This window comes from Eptatretus burgeri, chromosome 3, assembly GCF_056783735.1.
Source record: "Eptatretus burgeri isolate ZD-2024b chromosome 3, Ebu_testis_v1, whole genome shotgun sequence".
Lineage (NCBI taxonomy): Eukaryota > Metazoa > Chordata > Myxini > Myxiniformes > Myxinidae > Eptatretus > Eptatretus burgeri.
This window is the reverse complement of record NC_140963.1, coordinates 94,013,338-94,031,976: the sequence shown is the minus strand read 5'-3', so window position 1 is coordinate 94,031,976 and position 18,639 is coordinate 94,013,338. Positions and strand designations below refer to the sequence as shown.

Genomic DNA, 18,639 nt, shown 5'->3' with positions numbered 1-18,639 from the left:
CAAAATGACGATTTTGACCTTTTCCTGACCTCGACCTTGACCTTTGTACTCTTAATTTTGTAATTGGTATTCGAATGTGGGGAACAGAACAGTCAATATTTTCGTGTTGGTTTCATGCAAATCGGATAAGAATTGACCTTGTTATGACTAAAACCGCACATTTTGCAATGTCGTGACCCCCTCCTGACCTTTGACTCCCAACCGCGAATAAGGGTTATTACGTCATTGTGTCATGTCAGATCACAAGATGTGGCATTGAATTCTGAACATTTTGGCATTAGTTGCATGCAAATTGGATACAAATTGACCGCGCTATGGTAAAAAGACGATTTTGACCTTTTCATGACTTTGACCTTGACCTTTGACCCGATCGCTCCCAAAATCTAATCAAATGGTCCTCGGATAATAACCAATCATCCCACCAAATTTGCTGCGATTCAGTTCAATACTTTTGGAGTTATGCGAATAACAAACAAACAAACAAACACATATTAACCAAAAAATAAATAAAAACACAGCGATCAAAACATAACCTTCGCAACAAAGTTAGCGAATGTAACAAAGAAAATTCCAAGGACACAAGGAAAGAAAACACTACACGTAAATTTCTCATACATTTTCCTTTACATTGCACATCTTGAGGCGCTGTCACACCTTGACGATTTAGCCAGCGTATGCCGACTTATGAAAAATTTGTCTGAAACGCTGGCACACGTCGAATACGTCATGGGTAAGTTTTGTACATGTTAAGAGCACGCTGAAAAACACTGCCAAACATCGTCGTACGCTGGCTTTCATCGTTGTACTTTGCGGTTGTCCTCAAATTTTAGCACGTATGCCAGCGTATGACTCGCACGTTCCGCTACGCTGACCATAAGTTGTCGGCACGTTTTGCGATCGTTGACACATGTCGACACACGTTACTTGTAAGTTTCTCACAAGTCGAAACACGTCGAGGTCATGTTTAGCGTACCCGAAACTTATTTATAACCGATGAGTAACGTGTTGTGGGCACGTTGCACGATCGTTGCTCACACGTCGAAGCACGTCACGTGAAAGTTACTCAAAAGTCCAAACACGTCGAGGTCATGCTTAACGTACCCAAAACTTATTTCTTACCTCTGAGTAACGTGCTTTGAACCGATGTGTAACGTACCTCCAACGCAGATTGACGTATTTGATCGACGTCTTCCGGACGACCACAGTACTTACTGAACGCGTTTCTAATTTACAGCTTCCGTATCATGGCGTATTGGCAGCGTTTAAAAAAAACAACAAAAACAACAATAATTTCCAATATTTCGTCACGTGCCGTGACGTCACGTCCGATTGCCTCTTCAGTTTGCTCATGTCTTATTCTTAGTTCCTCCTCTGTGAATATTTGCTGTTTGAGGATATTATCACGTCGACGTCGAAACTTAAAAGCAAATGTCTGAATATGTTTTAAAATTCGTGATAGACTAAAAAAAAAAAACAATAAAAAAAACAACAACAACAACAACTTCAGATATTTCGTCACGTGCCATCACAGAGCCAAGGAGAAAAAAAGAATACAAGTTTCGGGTATGCTAAACATTACCTCGACGTGTTTCAACTTATGAGTAACTTGCAAGGAACTTGTGTCGACGTGTGTCAACGATCGCATATCGTGCCGAAAACTTATTCCCAGCGATATGTGCAGCGTGCTCTGCCTAAGTTAAACTATCGTTGGGCAGAGGTTGTGAACGCCGACAACAGGCTAAGCATTCGTTGGTATAAGTTATCTATCAGACAACGAAACATTCTGTGCCCGTTACTAATATGTCATGCATACGACCAACACGTTATGAATACGACCAAAACTTTAAAAAAACATCAAAATTTCAGCGTACGCCAACGTTTTGCATACACTTTTATACATTGCCATTGCTGGCGAAATCGTCAAGGTGTGACAGTGCCTTTACCAACACACCAAGTTTCAACAAAGGTTTTCATATTTTCATTATTTCTGTAATAATTAAATTCTAGTTTCAAACGAGTTGAAACCAGGGATTGGAAATGCAAAATCACGTTACATTGCTCAAAATGTTTGCCTTTCATTTTGGCTTTCCTCGACAGGAAGATCGCTAACTTTGCCTCCGATAGAACATAGTTCAAAAACATTAACAACTTTTCAGTATCGGAATTGACTCTGAGGCCAAAAATAAATAACCGGAGTGAAAAGGGGACATTTACCCGATGAAATATATCGTTCAATCAAAGAAAAAGGGGGCACAATCGTTACACAATCAATATATCCATGGGACAAATCTCAGTGATGTTACAACAGGGACAAAGCACTGAAACAGCAATATCAATTCGGTTGACAAAGGTGTTTGTTGGCAGTGACCAGTGACAGGTCCCCCAAACAAACGGACGCCAACGTTGTCAGACGGAATGAAAACCCGTGAAAATGAAAACAAAAACAGCTAAAATTGATGAAAAAGCGGCCAAAATTGAAACCAACAGAGTAATTACGGTCGCAACAGCAAATATAACCGAAACCAACACGTTTATTATGCACGCAAGAACGGTCGTGACGGACACAAGAACGGTCAATCCCGAAATAGAACGGTGGGGAATGGAAGCAACATCGTTTATTTCCGTCGCGAAACGGCGGAGACCGAAGCGAAAGCGATTAATTCCGGTTACCATAACGTGGAAAACATGGCGGCTTGAAAAGTTCTTGAAGTTATGGTAAGTTAACTTTAACGTCGTCTGCCTTGAATATATCATGTCTGTAAATGAAAACCCGTTTGTGGTACGGGATATTATACAAGCAGCGATAAATGCGCCCTCTTGACTTAATGTGTGGCTGACATTTCGTGAAATTCGTGTACCCGTGCTGCAGCGATCAGTGACGAATGATCATTTATATTTACACGAGGTGAAATTTGATAGTCATAATAAATTGCGAATTCCAAGAAAATAACAAAATATGAAGTAAAAACTGCAAAAAGATCCCATACACGAACTCCTATGTTGAACTGGGCATACACAACTCGCGATCCTTCACTCGGGGGCTCGAAATACAGGCAAACCAAACATTATCATCACAACAAAATCCGGTTTAATAAATTGTTAAAACTACATCAGGTACTCCCCACTATATATTATCTATATCACATTCATGTTCGAGGCACAAGCACTAAAAATTTACATTCCGTAACAGGTCGTTCGACTGCATCCGCCATCTTGTTCGCACCACAGTAACCGGAATGAACCGCTTTTGTTTCGCTCTCGGACGTTTCGCGACGGAAATAACCAATCTTGCTTCCGTTCCCCACCAATCTATTTCGGGATTGACCGTTCTTGTGTCCGTCACGAACGTTCTTGTGTGTAGAATAAACGTGTTGGTTTCGGTTATATTTGCTATTGCGACCGTAATTAGTGTGTTGGTTTCAATTTCGGCCGCTTTTTCATTAACTTTCGGTGTTTTTGCAACAAGAATGACGGGTTTTCATTCCGTCTGACAATGTTGGCGTCCGTTTGTTAGGGGGGCCTGAGTGAGCAAGTCTCCATTGCAAGTCACCTGATCTTTTTGTTATTGGTGTGCAATACATCGATTCCCATACAGGTTCAGAAGGGGTGGCATATGTCAAAAGCGTTTTCCATCTCAGTACTCCAACTGCAGAGGTATTTATAATAATAACAGAAAAACAAAAACGATAAATTGATTTACTGTCAAGATTACTAAATAAACAGGAAGCAATACTGACTGGAGATGGAGTAACCCCAGCGAATTGGACAAGTAAGCTCGGAAGTGAAGGCTTATGGGGTGTCCATTGGACCTCCGTACTCCACTGCAACCCAAGTTTAAAGGATGTACGGATGACATCGACAACTACTTTCCCGACAGCTCTTAACGACCTGGTGCCAGTGATTTCAGCAATTTCTTTAACAGACTTCAAGCAACAATTGGATGTGTCGTGAAGATGCCAAACATATTTGATACCAGCTGAAATGAAGTTTTGTAAAAAGCAATGGCTTTTGGGAACATTGGGAAAGAGTGGGTTGAGGAATCGAGGTTCTCCCACAAACATTTTGATGTCATACAAATTCCTCTGGCGGGTCACCACTCCTGCTTGCCAAGCATTCAACAGACTCTGGTAAAACAGAGGAAGGTGAGACGTGTCAATCTTTTTTGACTAAATTCGGAACAACTCAAGGCCGTAGCCGAGCAATCCAGCTTGTCTCAATATTCGTTGTGCTCCAGGGCGCCAGGGCCGTTTTTCCACATTGATCGCTCGTTGTATCGACTTCAGCCGAAAGGCCATCAGACGACACTTTACGTCAATGAGCCCTTGGCCACCATCAGACAAGGGGTGACAGAGTAAATCTGACCGCAACCAATGATAACCATTCCAGAAAAAATTAACCAGTATCTGTTGATTCTCTTTTAGCAAGCTGTGTGGTGGCTGTTAACAGATGAATTTGTGCCACAAGACAGAGGTAGCTAAAGTATGAATTATGAGTAAACGACCTCTGAAAGACATTTGCGGTAGGAACCTTTTCCATTTGTTGAGACGTTTGGTTACGTGATCTACCACTCCTTCCCAGTTAATAAGGGAGTACTGGTGAGGGCCAAGATAAACACCTTAGTATTTCACCCCCTCTCTCGTCCACTTTAGATCTTTTGGAAGAGACTGAGGTGGCACGAAGGGAAGCCCACCGGATGTACATTGAGCTGAGGACACCCACAGAGCTTGACTCTTTTGCCAATTACACTGCAAATCTGAAGCAAGATGAAACTTATGTAAAGATCCAAGAAGAGTGGTTAGATCCTGATCATTTTAATTACTATACAGACATCATCAGCATATGTAGACACAACGATAGGGTGTTCTTCTGGTGACTGTACAAAGCCAGAAAGAGAGTTCCGAAGATTAATTCGTAATGGCTCAAGAGAAAGGCAAAACAGTAAACCTGACAATGGACAGCCTTGCCGAACACCCCTCTGAACCTGAATGGGAGAGCAGAGACCATCGTTTACCTTACACAAACTAGATATATTGTTGTATAACAACTTAACAAAACCAATGAACTTTTCACCCAGACCAAACTTTTGCAGCATATGAAACATATTGTTACGTTTGAGGGAGGGGGGGGTATGCATTCAAAGGGTAATTAGGATGTTTAACTAGGTATGCCATGCTGTTCGAGTGTACCAGGATCTCGATGTAATAAGTAGCAATTCAGTGGTGATAAGTTGTCTTGTAAATGTCCATTTCTTCAAGGGGGAAATGATAATTGTCACGTAATTAGATAGGGACACGGGATAGGGTAAGTGTGTCTACGTAAACCCCTTTTAGTATTCTCTGGAGGCTTGCTGTGACGTCACAGGACAGTGCTGCGGATGGCTCCGCCCCGTGATCACGATTGGCGGAAGGCGACGGTGCAGGGCCAATAAAACGGCTCGATTGGAAGTGACGAGGAGGGGAGGATAAAAAGGCTCTGTTCGGGGAAAAGGTGAAGAGGAAGAAGATCGGTACCGAAAGACTGGTTTGGTGGAGGTTGTTGTGCTGGGAGCGTGCTGTGTTGTTACGCTGATTCGGCCCTGGTTTGATCGTGTCTTGGAGCCTTGCTGAGCCTCGTGCCTCACCTTGGTTGGCTCTGGGGTTCTGCTGGCTCGGAGTACGGGGTCCAACGGCGGGCGGACCTGCCTCCCTCCCCTGCTCGCAATTTGGCGCCAGAACTGGTTCCCTGGCGGCTGTGAGCGGACTTGGGCCAAGACCAGGAGGTCGACAGCACCACGGTTTCTCCTGCCCCCTGACGAGAGCAAGGCCAGCTCGTCCGACGCCAATCCAGGGACTGTTGCGTCCACACCACGGTCCAGCTTGACCACCAGGAATAGCTACGTTTTGTGTGTGTGTGTGTGTGTGTGTGTGTGTGTGTGTGTGTGTGTGTGTGTGTGTGTGTGTGTGTGTGTGTGTGTGTGTGTGTGTGTGTGTGTGTGTGTACCTGGCGCCTTAGAGGGTTTGAGATTTGTATATTCATTGGAATTGGCTGTGTTTTCCCCACGCCCGAACCCACACCACCATCCCGTCGAATCGCCCCGGATCCCTCTTCTTGCCGAGTGTTATTTCTGGTTAGAGAAAATAAACGTTATCAACTCAGTTAAAAGCGACTCGTGCCACCTTCCTCGTCCTGTTTGCGGTAGAGCGATTAGAACCGCCATCTTTGGGTTATAAATAAATAAACCGCCTCCATCGTTTCAGCTCATTCTACGTTGGCGGGACTGTTCAAGTCCCGTGGACGTCACAATATAAAAGTGATCAATGCAATCAAAAGCCTTTTTGACATCAAGGAAAATCAAACCAACCCCCCCCCCCTTCCTCCTAAAGACCACAATCAATCAAATCTCTAACTAAAAAGATGTTATCAGAGTTTGATCTCCCTGGAACACAGTAGCTCTGGTCCTGATAAACGAGAGTCCCGACGACAACTTTTAGCCGATTGGCCAACAATTTGGAAAAGAGTTTGTGGGCAGACCATCGTAATGAGATGGGGCGCCAGTTCTTGATTTGACGGAGATCATCGCTTTTTGGGAGAAGACAAACCACCGCTCTTCGACAGCTGAGAGGCAGTATGCCAGAAAGTAAACTTTCTTGCAGAACCAACAGTACTTCTGGACCGAAGATGTCCCAAAATTGTGAAAAAAATTCCACTGGAAGTCCGTCGATTCCAGGGGCTTTTCCACATTCAAAGCTGTTCAGAGCCATGTTGAGTTCCTCCAGGGAAAGCGGTTTTTCAAGAGCTTGACGCTGAACACAACTCAAAGAAGGAACATGATTTGTCATCTCATCAACACAATCTTTAAACACAGATTCATTCACAAATAAATCAGAAAAATAATTTTTCACAAGCCGACCAACATCACTTTCATTTTGTATAATAGTGCCTTGAGCATCCAACAAGGAGTAAAATATGTCTTTGGGATTTCTTTACCCCTTCTCAATGGAAAAACCTTGTATTTGGGGAGTCAGAAAACTTCACATTTTGGATTCCGAGTCGAACTGACATCCCCATGACTTTTTCATGAATTAATTCTCTGAGATAAGGTCTTTTTTCGTATAATAGCCGAAGCTCTCTGTCATTTTGAGCTTTAGCCAAGTCTTCCTCCAACTGCAAAATCTCAGTTTCCAAGAGTGAAACAGCAATTTTACTCTTGCTCCGAGAAAAGGACCGATAACATTGAGAGAAAACACGAATTTGAGCTTTTGCGTTGACCCACCATAACTGGATAGAAGCAGAGGAAGGTTTGCTTTGGATAAGTTTTTCCCAAAACCTATCAAAAGCATCATTGAAAATAACATCCTCCAACAGGCTGGTATTCAAGGTCCAATACGCACTTTTTTGCAGTAACTCAGAAGAGGATAAACCAAGCACTACCAAGTGCTGGATCAGATAAAATGGAAGGAAAGATGTTTCAAGACATGAGGACATTTCTAAAAGTAGAGTTAATGTACCATCTATCCAACCTTGCAAGTGTTATCAGCACGTTAGCACACCGGCACAATGTACACCGAAATGCTGTACGGTGCTGCATGCACCAAGCATCGAGAAGACCAAGTGATGAAAAACAACAAGATATGTGTTCATGAGATTCAGGATGTGGTTCTGGTGTATTCCTATCTAAATTAGGTTCAAACGTGCAATTGAAATCTCCTCCGATACAAATACAGTGATCAAAGACAAAAGTATGGAAGTAATAAGCCAGATGTGAAAAAAAAAAAAAAAAAAAAAAAAAAACTTTACGAGCCCCGCTTTCAAGAGGAGCAGAGATATTAAGTAAGGTGAGGTGAAATCCTTGATACATAAAGGACACTTGGCATCATTGGAGTTCAACTATTTCAAGGAAACGATACGAGTCAGGAACAAAACCTGGACGAAGCATAAAGGCAACACCCGCCGAGACAGAAGACAAATTACTGAAGAAACAAAGCCCCTTGTTAAGGCAGAGCCAGTCAGACTGTGAAGTCTCTGTTGTGTGCGTTTCTTGCAACAAACAGACATCCACATGTTTCCGAAGCAACGAGTTTTTAACTTGGATCCGACGCAAATGGTGAGCACCAACCCCCATTCATGTTTAAGGTGCCAAAAAGCACTTCGTTCCTTTTCATCCTGTATCAGGGGGGTTTGGCAGCTGTTGAGAACATTCTAAACCTGCTTTTGTAAGAAACTTCCTCAGTCTGTGAATTTGTGGTTTAGTTATTTCAAAATCTTTGGAGATCCTAATTATACACTTTGCAGTCTGCATAAAGGAAAGCAAGTTAGGAAAATGTTGATGAATGATGACATTCCGCTGCCTAAACATCCCATTCAGAAAGGATACTGTTGCGAATTCGCGCCCGCCGGCGTGCGAACGGCCACGTAACTCGAATCGCGGCACGTCGCCCACCGGACGGACAATTCTGTCGTGACCTTCTCGGACTAACGCCGGGAGCTAGTCATGGGTGGGCCTTTCGGCCTCACCACGATCGTGGCAATCGGCCCCCCGCGTGGGATAGGGTTGTTCGCCAAACTCGACCTACCTAAGTACCCACGCGGAGGGAAGACCGGGCGATCGCACCTCGCCGCAGGTCGACTCCGGACACGGGCCACTTAAGCGACCCGTTCCGTACTATCGGGATAACCGAGCGGTGTTATCGTCGGCCTCGACGGTTCGATTAATTATCGGGCGTATTAAGCCCACTACCAACCCTTTACGTGAAGCAAGATGGAGATTCAATTAAAGAAAAGACGAAGCGAAACGGGAAAACAGTTCAACATGAGGCACATTTATTCCACGGCACACGGAGAGCACACATATACAATTACAACAATTACGCACCAAAAGCAGATGTAACAAAAGAAACACAACAATGCAGATCTACAACCGACGACGCGAGCACACGGCAACACTTACACAGTTTTACTTTAAAGACGGTGCCAACAACACATTTACTCAAAAGCGAAAGAAAAGGGCCACCCTCAAAGACAAGGGGGCAGACGGGGCCTGTGGGCCGCGAGACCGGGTGGATCCTACCCGTGTCTTTGTGATGAGCCGCAAATGTGGCGGCGTGGCGGTGCCCGACTCCGCGCTCCTTCACGGGTTTCGTTGGCGCTGCTTGGAGTGGGGTGGGAACGGGGCCCCCTTTTCGCACTATCTCAGCGCGGGGGGAAAAAGGGGGGAATTGTTGATGCTCTGGGAAAGAGGATAGCTGGCTTGCTTGGGTCCCGCGACGAGCGACTCCACTGCGAGCTCGTCGCCGATCGCCGTCTTCCTTGCCTCGGACCCGAGCTATCCGGTCCCTCCGCAATTCTCCTCAGCCGACTGCAGCAAATCACCTCGACCGCGCTCCAGGCTTTCTCTCTCCGCAGCTCCCCGACAGACTCCGAACCTCGACAGACTGCCACTCTCCTGACCCGACTTGACTGCCTCGACCACACTCTGCCGCTGCCACACTCTGTTCTCCAAAACTGACTTGACTCGCCCCGCGCTCGGCGCTTGATAGTCCGGCAGGAGAACCCATATGCAAATTTCTGGATCAGAACGAGCTCGGGGTGGAACCACGCTCGCCCATTGGACGGAGAAAAGGGGCGCGAGTCTCCCTTGATCCTCGAATTTGCATATCCCGATTCTACTCCGACGCGCCTGGAGGCGGTGCCAAACCGCCCGCGCTTGCTGATTGGACGGATCAGAAGTGGGCGTGTATCATTCCTGATCCGACTTCTCCTCGGAAAGGCCGCACTTTGTACCCGCGGCTCGGCGCGCGTCCCGCACCAGGCCAGGACAGCCTGACGCTCGGTGCCCACAAGCGGTGCGGGAATGGCCGCATAAGGAGAGGCGAAGGTGGTGGAGGGTTTAAAGTGGTGGTCCATGGCCATGGCGACGTTTGGAATGGCGGTGATGCGATGTTTGCGGGAGCGAGTTGTGAAGGTAAAGGTCGTGGCTGTTGGCGTTGTTGATGTGAAGCGGCGTTGCGGTCGGTGGTTGTTGTGTGATGGCGGTTGAGACGTGGTTGGTTCAAAATAAAGATAGAACAGAAAAACGGCTATCTTAAAGGGTCGCAGCCCGAATGAATCACATAATTTCCTCTAAACAACGGGTTTGGGGCTAACTACACATGTACTTACAGAGATATCTCACCGACGGGACCTGAATGGTGGTTTGCGAATTTCCTCAACCGCAACAATACAATAACCTGCAGAGATATCTGTAAATGATCAGATGATGACTGTGACAGATCAGTCACCTCCATGTCATCATCATCTGAAGCAGACAGCCCAGATAACCTTCCACAAGGTTCGTAAGTATCACCCTGGACCTTTACAAACACGTCGAAGAGGGGTACCGAGTGATGCACGGTGGTATTTTGTGAGTCCTGTTTTACACTTTCATCAACATGAGATGGGGCGTCCAATCCACCATCTTGTACAACTACATCGGGCACCTCTACCGAGGCCTCACAAACTGCATGTTGATCATTTGTTGAGGCGCGAACATCTCATGGAGCTGAAACATTATTTCAATCTGTCTCAGGAAAACCGAGCGCTGATACTTCCCGACATTCTACACACGGTTCAGCAACACCAAGAGACACTTCACCGCTATCTGAAGGACCCGGACCACACTGTACACTCTGAAATACATTCTCGTTATCGGAAACCATTCCATCCTTTTTTTCATTCCGATGACGTTCCTCAGTTACCCGAACAACCGTATCCAGCACGACTCCCTTGGGAGAGCTCGTGGGGTCACGAGGAGCAGACGATCTACGTTTTTTTGACACAGTGACAAAATCATCCTTACCGTCCTCACTATGTGAGGAAACAGTATGAGCAGGAACGTTGGGTTCACTGGGCATCACCTCCTCCACCAGACGAGGTTGTGGGTCGTAAACCATTTCACCATCAACATCAACATGTACCGATTCCCCACACTTCGAACAACAACCTTTCCGACAAAATCTTTTTAAATGGCCAAAGGCTCCACAAAGAAAACATGTTAAAGTCGCTGACGAAGCCCACACTTGGTAATCATAATTATCAATTTTAATCTTTAATGAAACATTCAAACTCGTGTCCTCCCCACGGTCCGGCAGCACCATGTAAAGTTGCCGCCGAAAGCTCATCACGTGCTTTGCCTTGTCATGGCGGCACTCGAGGGGGATCATCGAGATCTTTGACACAATTTTCCCGAAACGAGACAACACAGAGACAAGTTGTTGATTCGACACGAAAGGAGGCACGTTAGAGACGATTATTTTCATTGCCAGGACATCCATCGGGGAGGCCGTAACAAAGTGACCATTGTGTGTGGTAAACCCGGAACTCACGACGTCGTGAACAAGACGAACATCGGAGATGAACACCACGACCTTCTGATTCATCCCGACATGCTCAATGTCGACAACGTCTCCAACGGCCAAAACAATCTCCTCAGTAAGAACCCCGTCGGAGGGGGGGGGGGTAGGGGGGGGTAGGGGGGGGACACAAATTAGAGCGTTTTTCCGAGTCCGTACCTCGAAAGTAGCATCGTGCTGCGAGCGAGCCGCCGCCATGTTACAACCAAGATGCAACGCTCGTCGTCTTCCTCACTGAGGAAGAGGAAGTTAAAAATACACTCCTACTTTCCCGAAATTTGGGAAAGACGGTGTGAACTAAACAAAATAAGGAAAGGCAAGCAAAATAAAAACCAAAATAAAGCAGGTTTAAATTGAAAGGCTTTTAAATAACTAGTGCATGCCCGGAGATACAAACAAAACAAAACAAAAAACTTTCAAACCGTGTGCCAGAAACAACAACACAGGCCGTTCCTTCGCTCTCACGTGCCCGTACGTGCGTGGCCGTACATGCAAAAAAAAACAAAAAAACTTTCAAACCGTGTGCCAGAAACAACAACACACAGGCCGTTCCTTCCCTCTCGGAAACGACGACTGGATTGGGGCATTCCCAGGTCAAAAAACCAGTAAAGACCAGTAGCTTACTGGTCAACTGGTACCAGTTGAAAACCAGTAGCCAACTGGTACCAGTAAAGCCAGTTGGTTTCTTACTGGTTTTAATATGGAAATTGGAATAGAGTTACCAGTTGAAATACATGTATTTAACTAACTGGTATCAACTGGGACCAGTACATTGTAACTGGTATCAACTGGGAGACCAGTACATTGCAACTGGTATCAACTGGGACCAGTACATTGCAACTGGTATCAACTGGAACCAGTAAGACTTTAACTGGTATAAATATGAGCTACTGGTTTTTTCAACTGGGAAATTGGAATTCTGACTGAATTTAACTGGTACCAGTTGAAACCAATAGAGACCAGTTAAAGACCAATTAGAACCAATAGAGACCAGTTGAAAATGTGTACTGGTTTTAACTGGTTTTTCGACCTGGGTTGTGTTTAAGAAAGTACAGAAATCGAGAAAGAAAGAATACAGTAAGTCGATAAATCAAGAAAAAAAATCGAGAAAGAATACAGTAATCGTCACTGACTGGATTGGGGTATTGGGTATAAGAAAATCGAGAAAGTACAGAAATCGAGAAAGAATACAGTAATCGTCACTATCCGGAAGTGAAGTCCTCACTGTCCAGAAGTTCACATATGGCAGTTCCGATGATTCGCAATTTAGTTTTAATGGCCAATAATTCAATTAGCACCAACGTATTTTGCCTTTTATCGCAAGGAAAAACACAAAGACAAGAGGAGAGGAGAAAAAAAAAACATGCAACAAATAATTTACTTCCTGCTTCGGAGCATACCAACACTGATGTCACCGAAATTTATGCACCGTCTAATATGAGAACGATCATAAATTGGGGCATTGTGTTTATCTATAAATGCGCAGAAGAAATCGAGAAATTATTAGAATACACGGTCATCATTATCCGGAAGCCCGTACGTTGTCACCCGAAATGGGGAACACGGCCGAGCTTCGCTTCCCCATCGGCCACGCCCACGCAACAACGTGCATTGTCATTGGTTTGGTAAATAAATGGGCATAACTTGGGAAGCACTTGTCCGATTAATATCAAACCTTGAAAAGGCACATCCTCAGGGCCGCAGCAATATATCTGGCAAGTTTCAATTAGATCGGACCAGCGGTTGTCAAGAAACAGCGGTCACAGACACACACACACACACACACACACACACACACACACACACACACACACACACACACACACACACACACACACACACACACACTGCTGGAATTATAGATAGATTAATGGACGAATAGGGCACCGCCCAAAAACAGGCGATACCCTGACTCGCACTGCGACGAGCTCTCTCTCCCCTCCACACAGAAGGGAAACAAGGGGAAAACTCACACAAAAAACACGAGCACAGAGGGATGAAATGGGGAAAGGGGAATCACAAACCGGCACAACGGAGGACGGGCACTCACGGCACGAAGTAAGCAGCCACCATGACAGGACACACGACGAACCAACAGCCAGCCGGGGGCGAGAGAGAGAGAGAGAGAGAGAGAGAGAGAGAGAGAGAGAGAGAGAGAGAGAGAGAGAGAGAGAGAGAGAGAGAGAGAGAGAGAGAGAGAGAGAGAGAGAGAGAGAGAGAGAGAGAGAGAGAGAGAGAGAGACAGATGCTTTATGAAACACACACACACACACACACACACACACACACACACACACACACACACACACACACACACACACACACACACACACACACACACTGCAGAATTTGGCAACAACCCAAAAACCTCGAGAACCTTTCACCGAAAAACAATGTTGCATTTATATTAACTTTATATAGATGTTTCAGGGATATGTTCACAAACATTAATCTTTAGACACAGCTGCGTGTTTCGTGTGAAAAAAAAATTTTGCTCGGTAATTTAGAAATCAGGTGAATGTGGAAAACGGCTCGGAAATCGGGTGTTATTTCAGAACTCACTCAGGGTGACGGGGCATGAACCACTCACTTCAGGTGTCAGAGCAGGAACCACTTGTTCAGGGCGAAAGAGCATGCACCATTCGCTCAGGGCAGCAGAGCACAAACCACTCACTCTGGGTGACGGAGCACGAACCACTAGCTCAGGACAGCACAGCATGAACCACTCGCTCTGAATGAGGTGGCGGGCAAAAGCTTCCTCACTGAATGAACGATTCGCTCAGAAGGACATAGCGCAGGACTCCCATCGACTGTAAGGTGATCAGTATGTGGTTTAATTGCTCATGCATGCAATCCAATGAAATGGTTGACAAGGAAAGGTTGGCCAGGTTGGCGCTGCATATCATATCGGATGCCTTTAACTTTAAAGCCGGTCTTCACTGTGCACACAGCAGTTAATGAAATAGAATGAATTCCTTCAATTAATGACTTTATCTCCAAAAGAGTTGCAGCTTAATGGAGAACAACCCTGGCGACATCGCAAAGTTCAATTGCCGGTGAAACAAACATTGCAGATAATCCATCATCTGCCTGCTCATCTGTGTATGCGTCACGTGGTACATCTGCTCAGGGTCAACGCAAACGTCATAACTTTTTTTTAACGTCCATTTTTCACCAGAGTTGCTTTGATTCTCTGCAGAGCATCTCGCAAAATCTCCGAAAATATAGACACAGATCTGTCAGACGCAATGGATCGGCATCCCCTGTAGGGGACATGGCGTGAGGTCGAGCAGTGAATGTATTGAATCATAAAGCTCAATGAAGCTGGTCAATTATGGCACGTTCCTGTATTTTTGTTCACACAATATAATTCTCCAAACAGAATAAAAAGAAAAGTTTAATGATTTGGAAATTTCACATTTTCCTGTGTATCGCTTGTCGAGGGAACATAGCCTTGCTTGCTTAAAGTAAATAGGTATATCGGCTTAGTTATTGGACTCTTTATTTCTTTAAATTATCAGATTTCACAACAGATTTCAACACTTATTTCGTCCGAACGATATCCGATCCTCAAAACCGAAATAATATTTTGATGATGTATTTTTATTGGGCTGTGAGAGTATATCATGGAAAATCGTATCATATAATGCATGAAATCACCCCAAGCTCCAAATTTGAAAACGAGTGCACTTACAAAAGTGATGTACATGGTGATTTGTACCTGTGATGAACAGGTATTCAATAATATGAGTGAGGAAAGTGAAAGAAAAATCTTTATCGTAAAGAAATCGTTGCGGGCTGTTCCAAGTCAGGGCATGGTTGAGCAGGCCAAAAAAACATGGCGGCTTCAGACCCCAGCGAGGTTACCCAAGAAACGTCTTTTTCCCCAGAGTGAGGTGGCCGAGGATCACCTGATGAAGGATATAATTTCAAAAGGCCATTAATTAATTATCTTCAAAAGGGGTGTTTAAATGAAACGAAACAACCACTTTTCACTCTTGCACTTCCTTGGAGTTCAATTTGTATGCATGCACAGTTTCATGATGCTGGGTTTTATTATTTTCGAGTTATGGAGAAGACACACACACGTATAGATGTATGAGCATTTAACATTTTCTTTGCTGTTCTCACACCAATCTGAATATCTCTCAAAATCAGTGTTCGAAGAATGAGTATCTCACCGAGCAGGTAATTTTCTCGCTCTCATGGGTCCTGCTCGACTTGCAACCATTTCATTCCTTTCACTTACCCCACAACCAAAGACAAAGGAGGTTTTGTTTTCACCTCTTTCTGCCTGCTTGTTTGTTACGTGCAAAATCTAAGATTTTTCAAATAAATTGGTTCGTCAATATTGTTGTTCTGTCTGTTTGTTTCTTTATTGCCTTCAGGTCACAATTTTAAGCCGATCTTCACGAAGCTTCATCACTTGGGAGAGTTTGTCATAACGATGAAGCCGATTGTTTTTGAGGTCAAAAGTTAATAAGGTAAACATGGGGCAAAGGTCAACAACATTGGTGAGATTTCTAAAATCCTCAATTTTCATCTGATCGACTTAAAATTTAAAGAGGTTTTATATTTCAGGTTAATTAATTCAACCAACCAATTATTTTTGAGGTCAACATGGACCAAAAGGTCAGCATTGGCCCAAGGTCAACAACAAAGCTGGTATTTCGAAAATCCGCAATTTTCATCTGACTGACTTGAAACTTGAAAAAGATATATATATCTATCTATATATATATATATATATATATATATATATATATATATATATATATATATATATATATATATATATATATATATATATATATATATGTTTCAGGTCAATGAATTCAAACTGTGAATTTTTTTGAAGTCACCATGGACCAAAAGGTCAGCGAAAGCCAAAGGTCAACAACTTGGGTGAGATTTCTAAAATCCTGAATTATTTCTTTCGAAATTCCTCAATCGGTTCTTCTGACCACGTCGTTGTCAAAGTGGACATCTCTCTGGCTATTATCAGAGAACCACCTCACCGCCGTCGAGTCTGGCATTTTATTCAAGCTGAGTGGCAGGATCTCCAAGCAGCCATCAAACTTGCAGATTGGTCTCCTATCGCAACTTTCTCCAACATCAAGTCATCCTGGGAATTCTTTCAAAGAAACTTGCTCTCGCTCATGCACAAATTTATTCCCTGTCGTCTTCAGTTGTCCGACCCTTCCTCTCGCTCCTGGTTCACTGAAGCTTGTGGTGAGGCAGTTGTCCTGAAACAACTTGTGTTTGCCTCATGGAAAGCAAAGCCAACTGAGGGTAATCTCAGTTCCTTCCATTAAGCTTGGAACAAGTGTGTATCTCCTCTCAGGAGAGCCAGAAAACATCATCTTTGAAAGCTCCAGTCCGAACTTTCAAACCTCTCTCCCTCCTCAAAAATCGTGTTGGTGTCTAATCAAATCTGTTTGTGGTGTATGTTCCCCCTCTATCCCCTCCCTTACCTCAAATGGCCGAGCTGCTGACACCGCACGTGTAAAGGCTGAATGCCTAAACTCGGTGTTTGCAGCTCAATCTTGTGTGCAAAACCAATCGCTTTCTCTTCCCACCTTACCCAGTCGCACCCGACTGTCCCTGGACTTTGTGTCCTTTTCTCCTGACAAGGTAGAGAGCTTGCTGTCAAACCTCAACTCAGATTCTGCAACCAGTCCAGATGGCACCAGCCCACGTGTCCTAAAAACCTGCTCGTCTGCTCTTGCTCACCCTCAGTCTTATTCACCCTCTCATTTACCCAACATCATCTGCCATCTGCTTGGATATCAGTAAACATTCCTTCACTGCATAAAAAATGTGCAAAAACAGATCCCTTCAACTACAGACCAATCAGCCTTCTGCCAATCATCAGCAAGGTTATGGAATCCATCATCGCTTCAGACATTAAATCCTTCCTCTTCTCCAATGGCTTGATTTGCGATCTTCAATTTGGTTGCATACCAGGTCACCCCACCCTGGATATGCTGCTTCTGCTCTCCCAACAATGGATGGAGGTCCTCAATGCCGGACATGAAATCTGAACCATATCCCTAGACATCTCGCGTGCGTTTGACATGGTCTGGCACCCTGCCCTGCTCACCAAACTCTTCCTGTGGTATCCAAGGCCATCTGCACTCTTGGCTCGCAGACTTCCTCTCCTATCACAGTCAATGTGTGGCCCTAAATTGAGTTCTTTCAGCCCCTCTTCCTGTCCAGGCTGGAGTTCCTCAAGGTCGCGTTCTGGGCCCTGTTCTTTTTCTGGTTTTCATCAATGATCTCTGTGACTCTGGAAAATCCTCTTTATCTCTTTACTGATGGCTCCACCCTCTGCCATACCATGTCATCCCTCAGATCGGCATGCAGCAGCTTCTTCGCTCACTGCAGATCTGGGTAAAATCACAAACTGGTCCAACACGGGGAACATGTATTTCATCCCGGACAAATCACACACTCTCTCTCTGTCTCTCTGAAAGGACCGTTGAGAAACCACCCCCATCCACTTTCTCAACAATCCTCTGGAAGAAGTCCTTTCTTTCAAGCTTCTGGGTCTCACTATCTGCCATGACCTTTCCTGGGAAGCCACATTTCAAACCTCGCCTCCAAAGCCAGTCACCGACTGGGAATCCTCCGTCGTGCAAAGTCGTTTCTTGGCCGACCTGATCTCCTGACCACCAACAAAGTTGTCGTCCGCAACCTGATGGAGTACTGCTCACTCCTCAAGGCTGGTGCTACTGCCTCCCACCTTTCTCGGCTTCACGCTGTGGACACCAAGACATTTCTGATCATTGGCATCTCCCGCGGTGAGGCTGAGTCTTTGGGCCTCTCACTCTCTCACCGCAGGCTGGTCTGTGGTCTTTCTGTCTTCTACAGTCTCCTCTCCAGCCTAACCCTCCCCCCCTGCTCCAACTGTGATTTGTCCCCACCACATTTCCGCAGGGCACTCTCGGTCCGCCATCAACTCCCTTCTGGTAAAACCACCAAAATCACGAATCACTGCTCACCTTCACTCTTTCATTCCTATTTTTTCCATGCCTTCGAAATAAATTCCTTCACTCTGTTCAATCCCATTGTTCCCTCCAGGCCTTCAAAACAGCTGCTCAACACCACCTCTTATCATCCCTCATCCAAATCCTCGATATTTTCTATCCCCGATAATCCACCCAAGCCAACCTCCTTAAAATTCCCTGCTTTCCTTCCTGAAAGTCCTGTAATGTCCATCTTGTATTCCCCATGTTCCCTGCCCCATTCATCTCCCTTCCACAGATCCCCT

The 18,639-nt window shown here is 45.0% G+C and overlaps 1 protein-coding gene across 7 annotated transcripts in view; it reads right to left on the bottom strand.

The window, feature by feature from the left end:
• The window catches only part of LOC147030471 (uncharacterized), a 19,797-nt gene extending 7,206 nt beyond the window's left edge, over positions 1–12,591 (bottom strand). For 6 of the 7 annotated variants that reach the window (XM_085874569.1, XM_085874573.1, XM_085874571.1 and 3 more), the window contains exon 1: positions 11,073–11,383. In XM_085874569.1, coding sequence (XP_085730695.1) covers positions 11,073–11,288 — 216 coding nt within the window. In that variant the 5' untranslated portion in view covers positions 11,289–11,383. Of the gene's footprint in view, positions 1–11,072; positions 11,384–11,525 lie in introns of those variants that run through there. The other variant, XM_085874576.1, reaches the window with a different exon arrangement.
• Between the last annotated feature and the right edge of the window lie 6,048 nt (positions 12,592–18,639).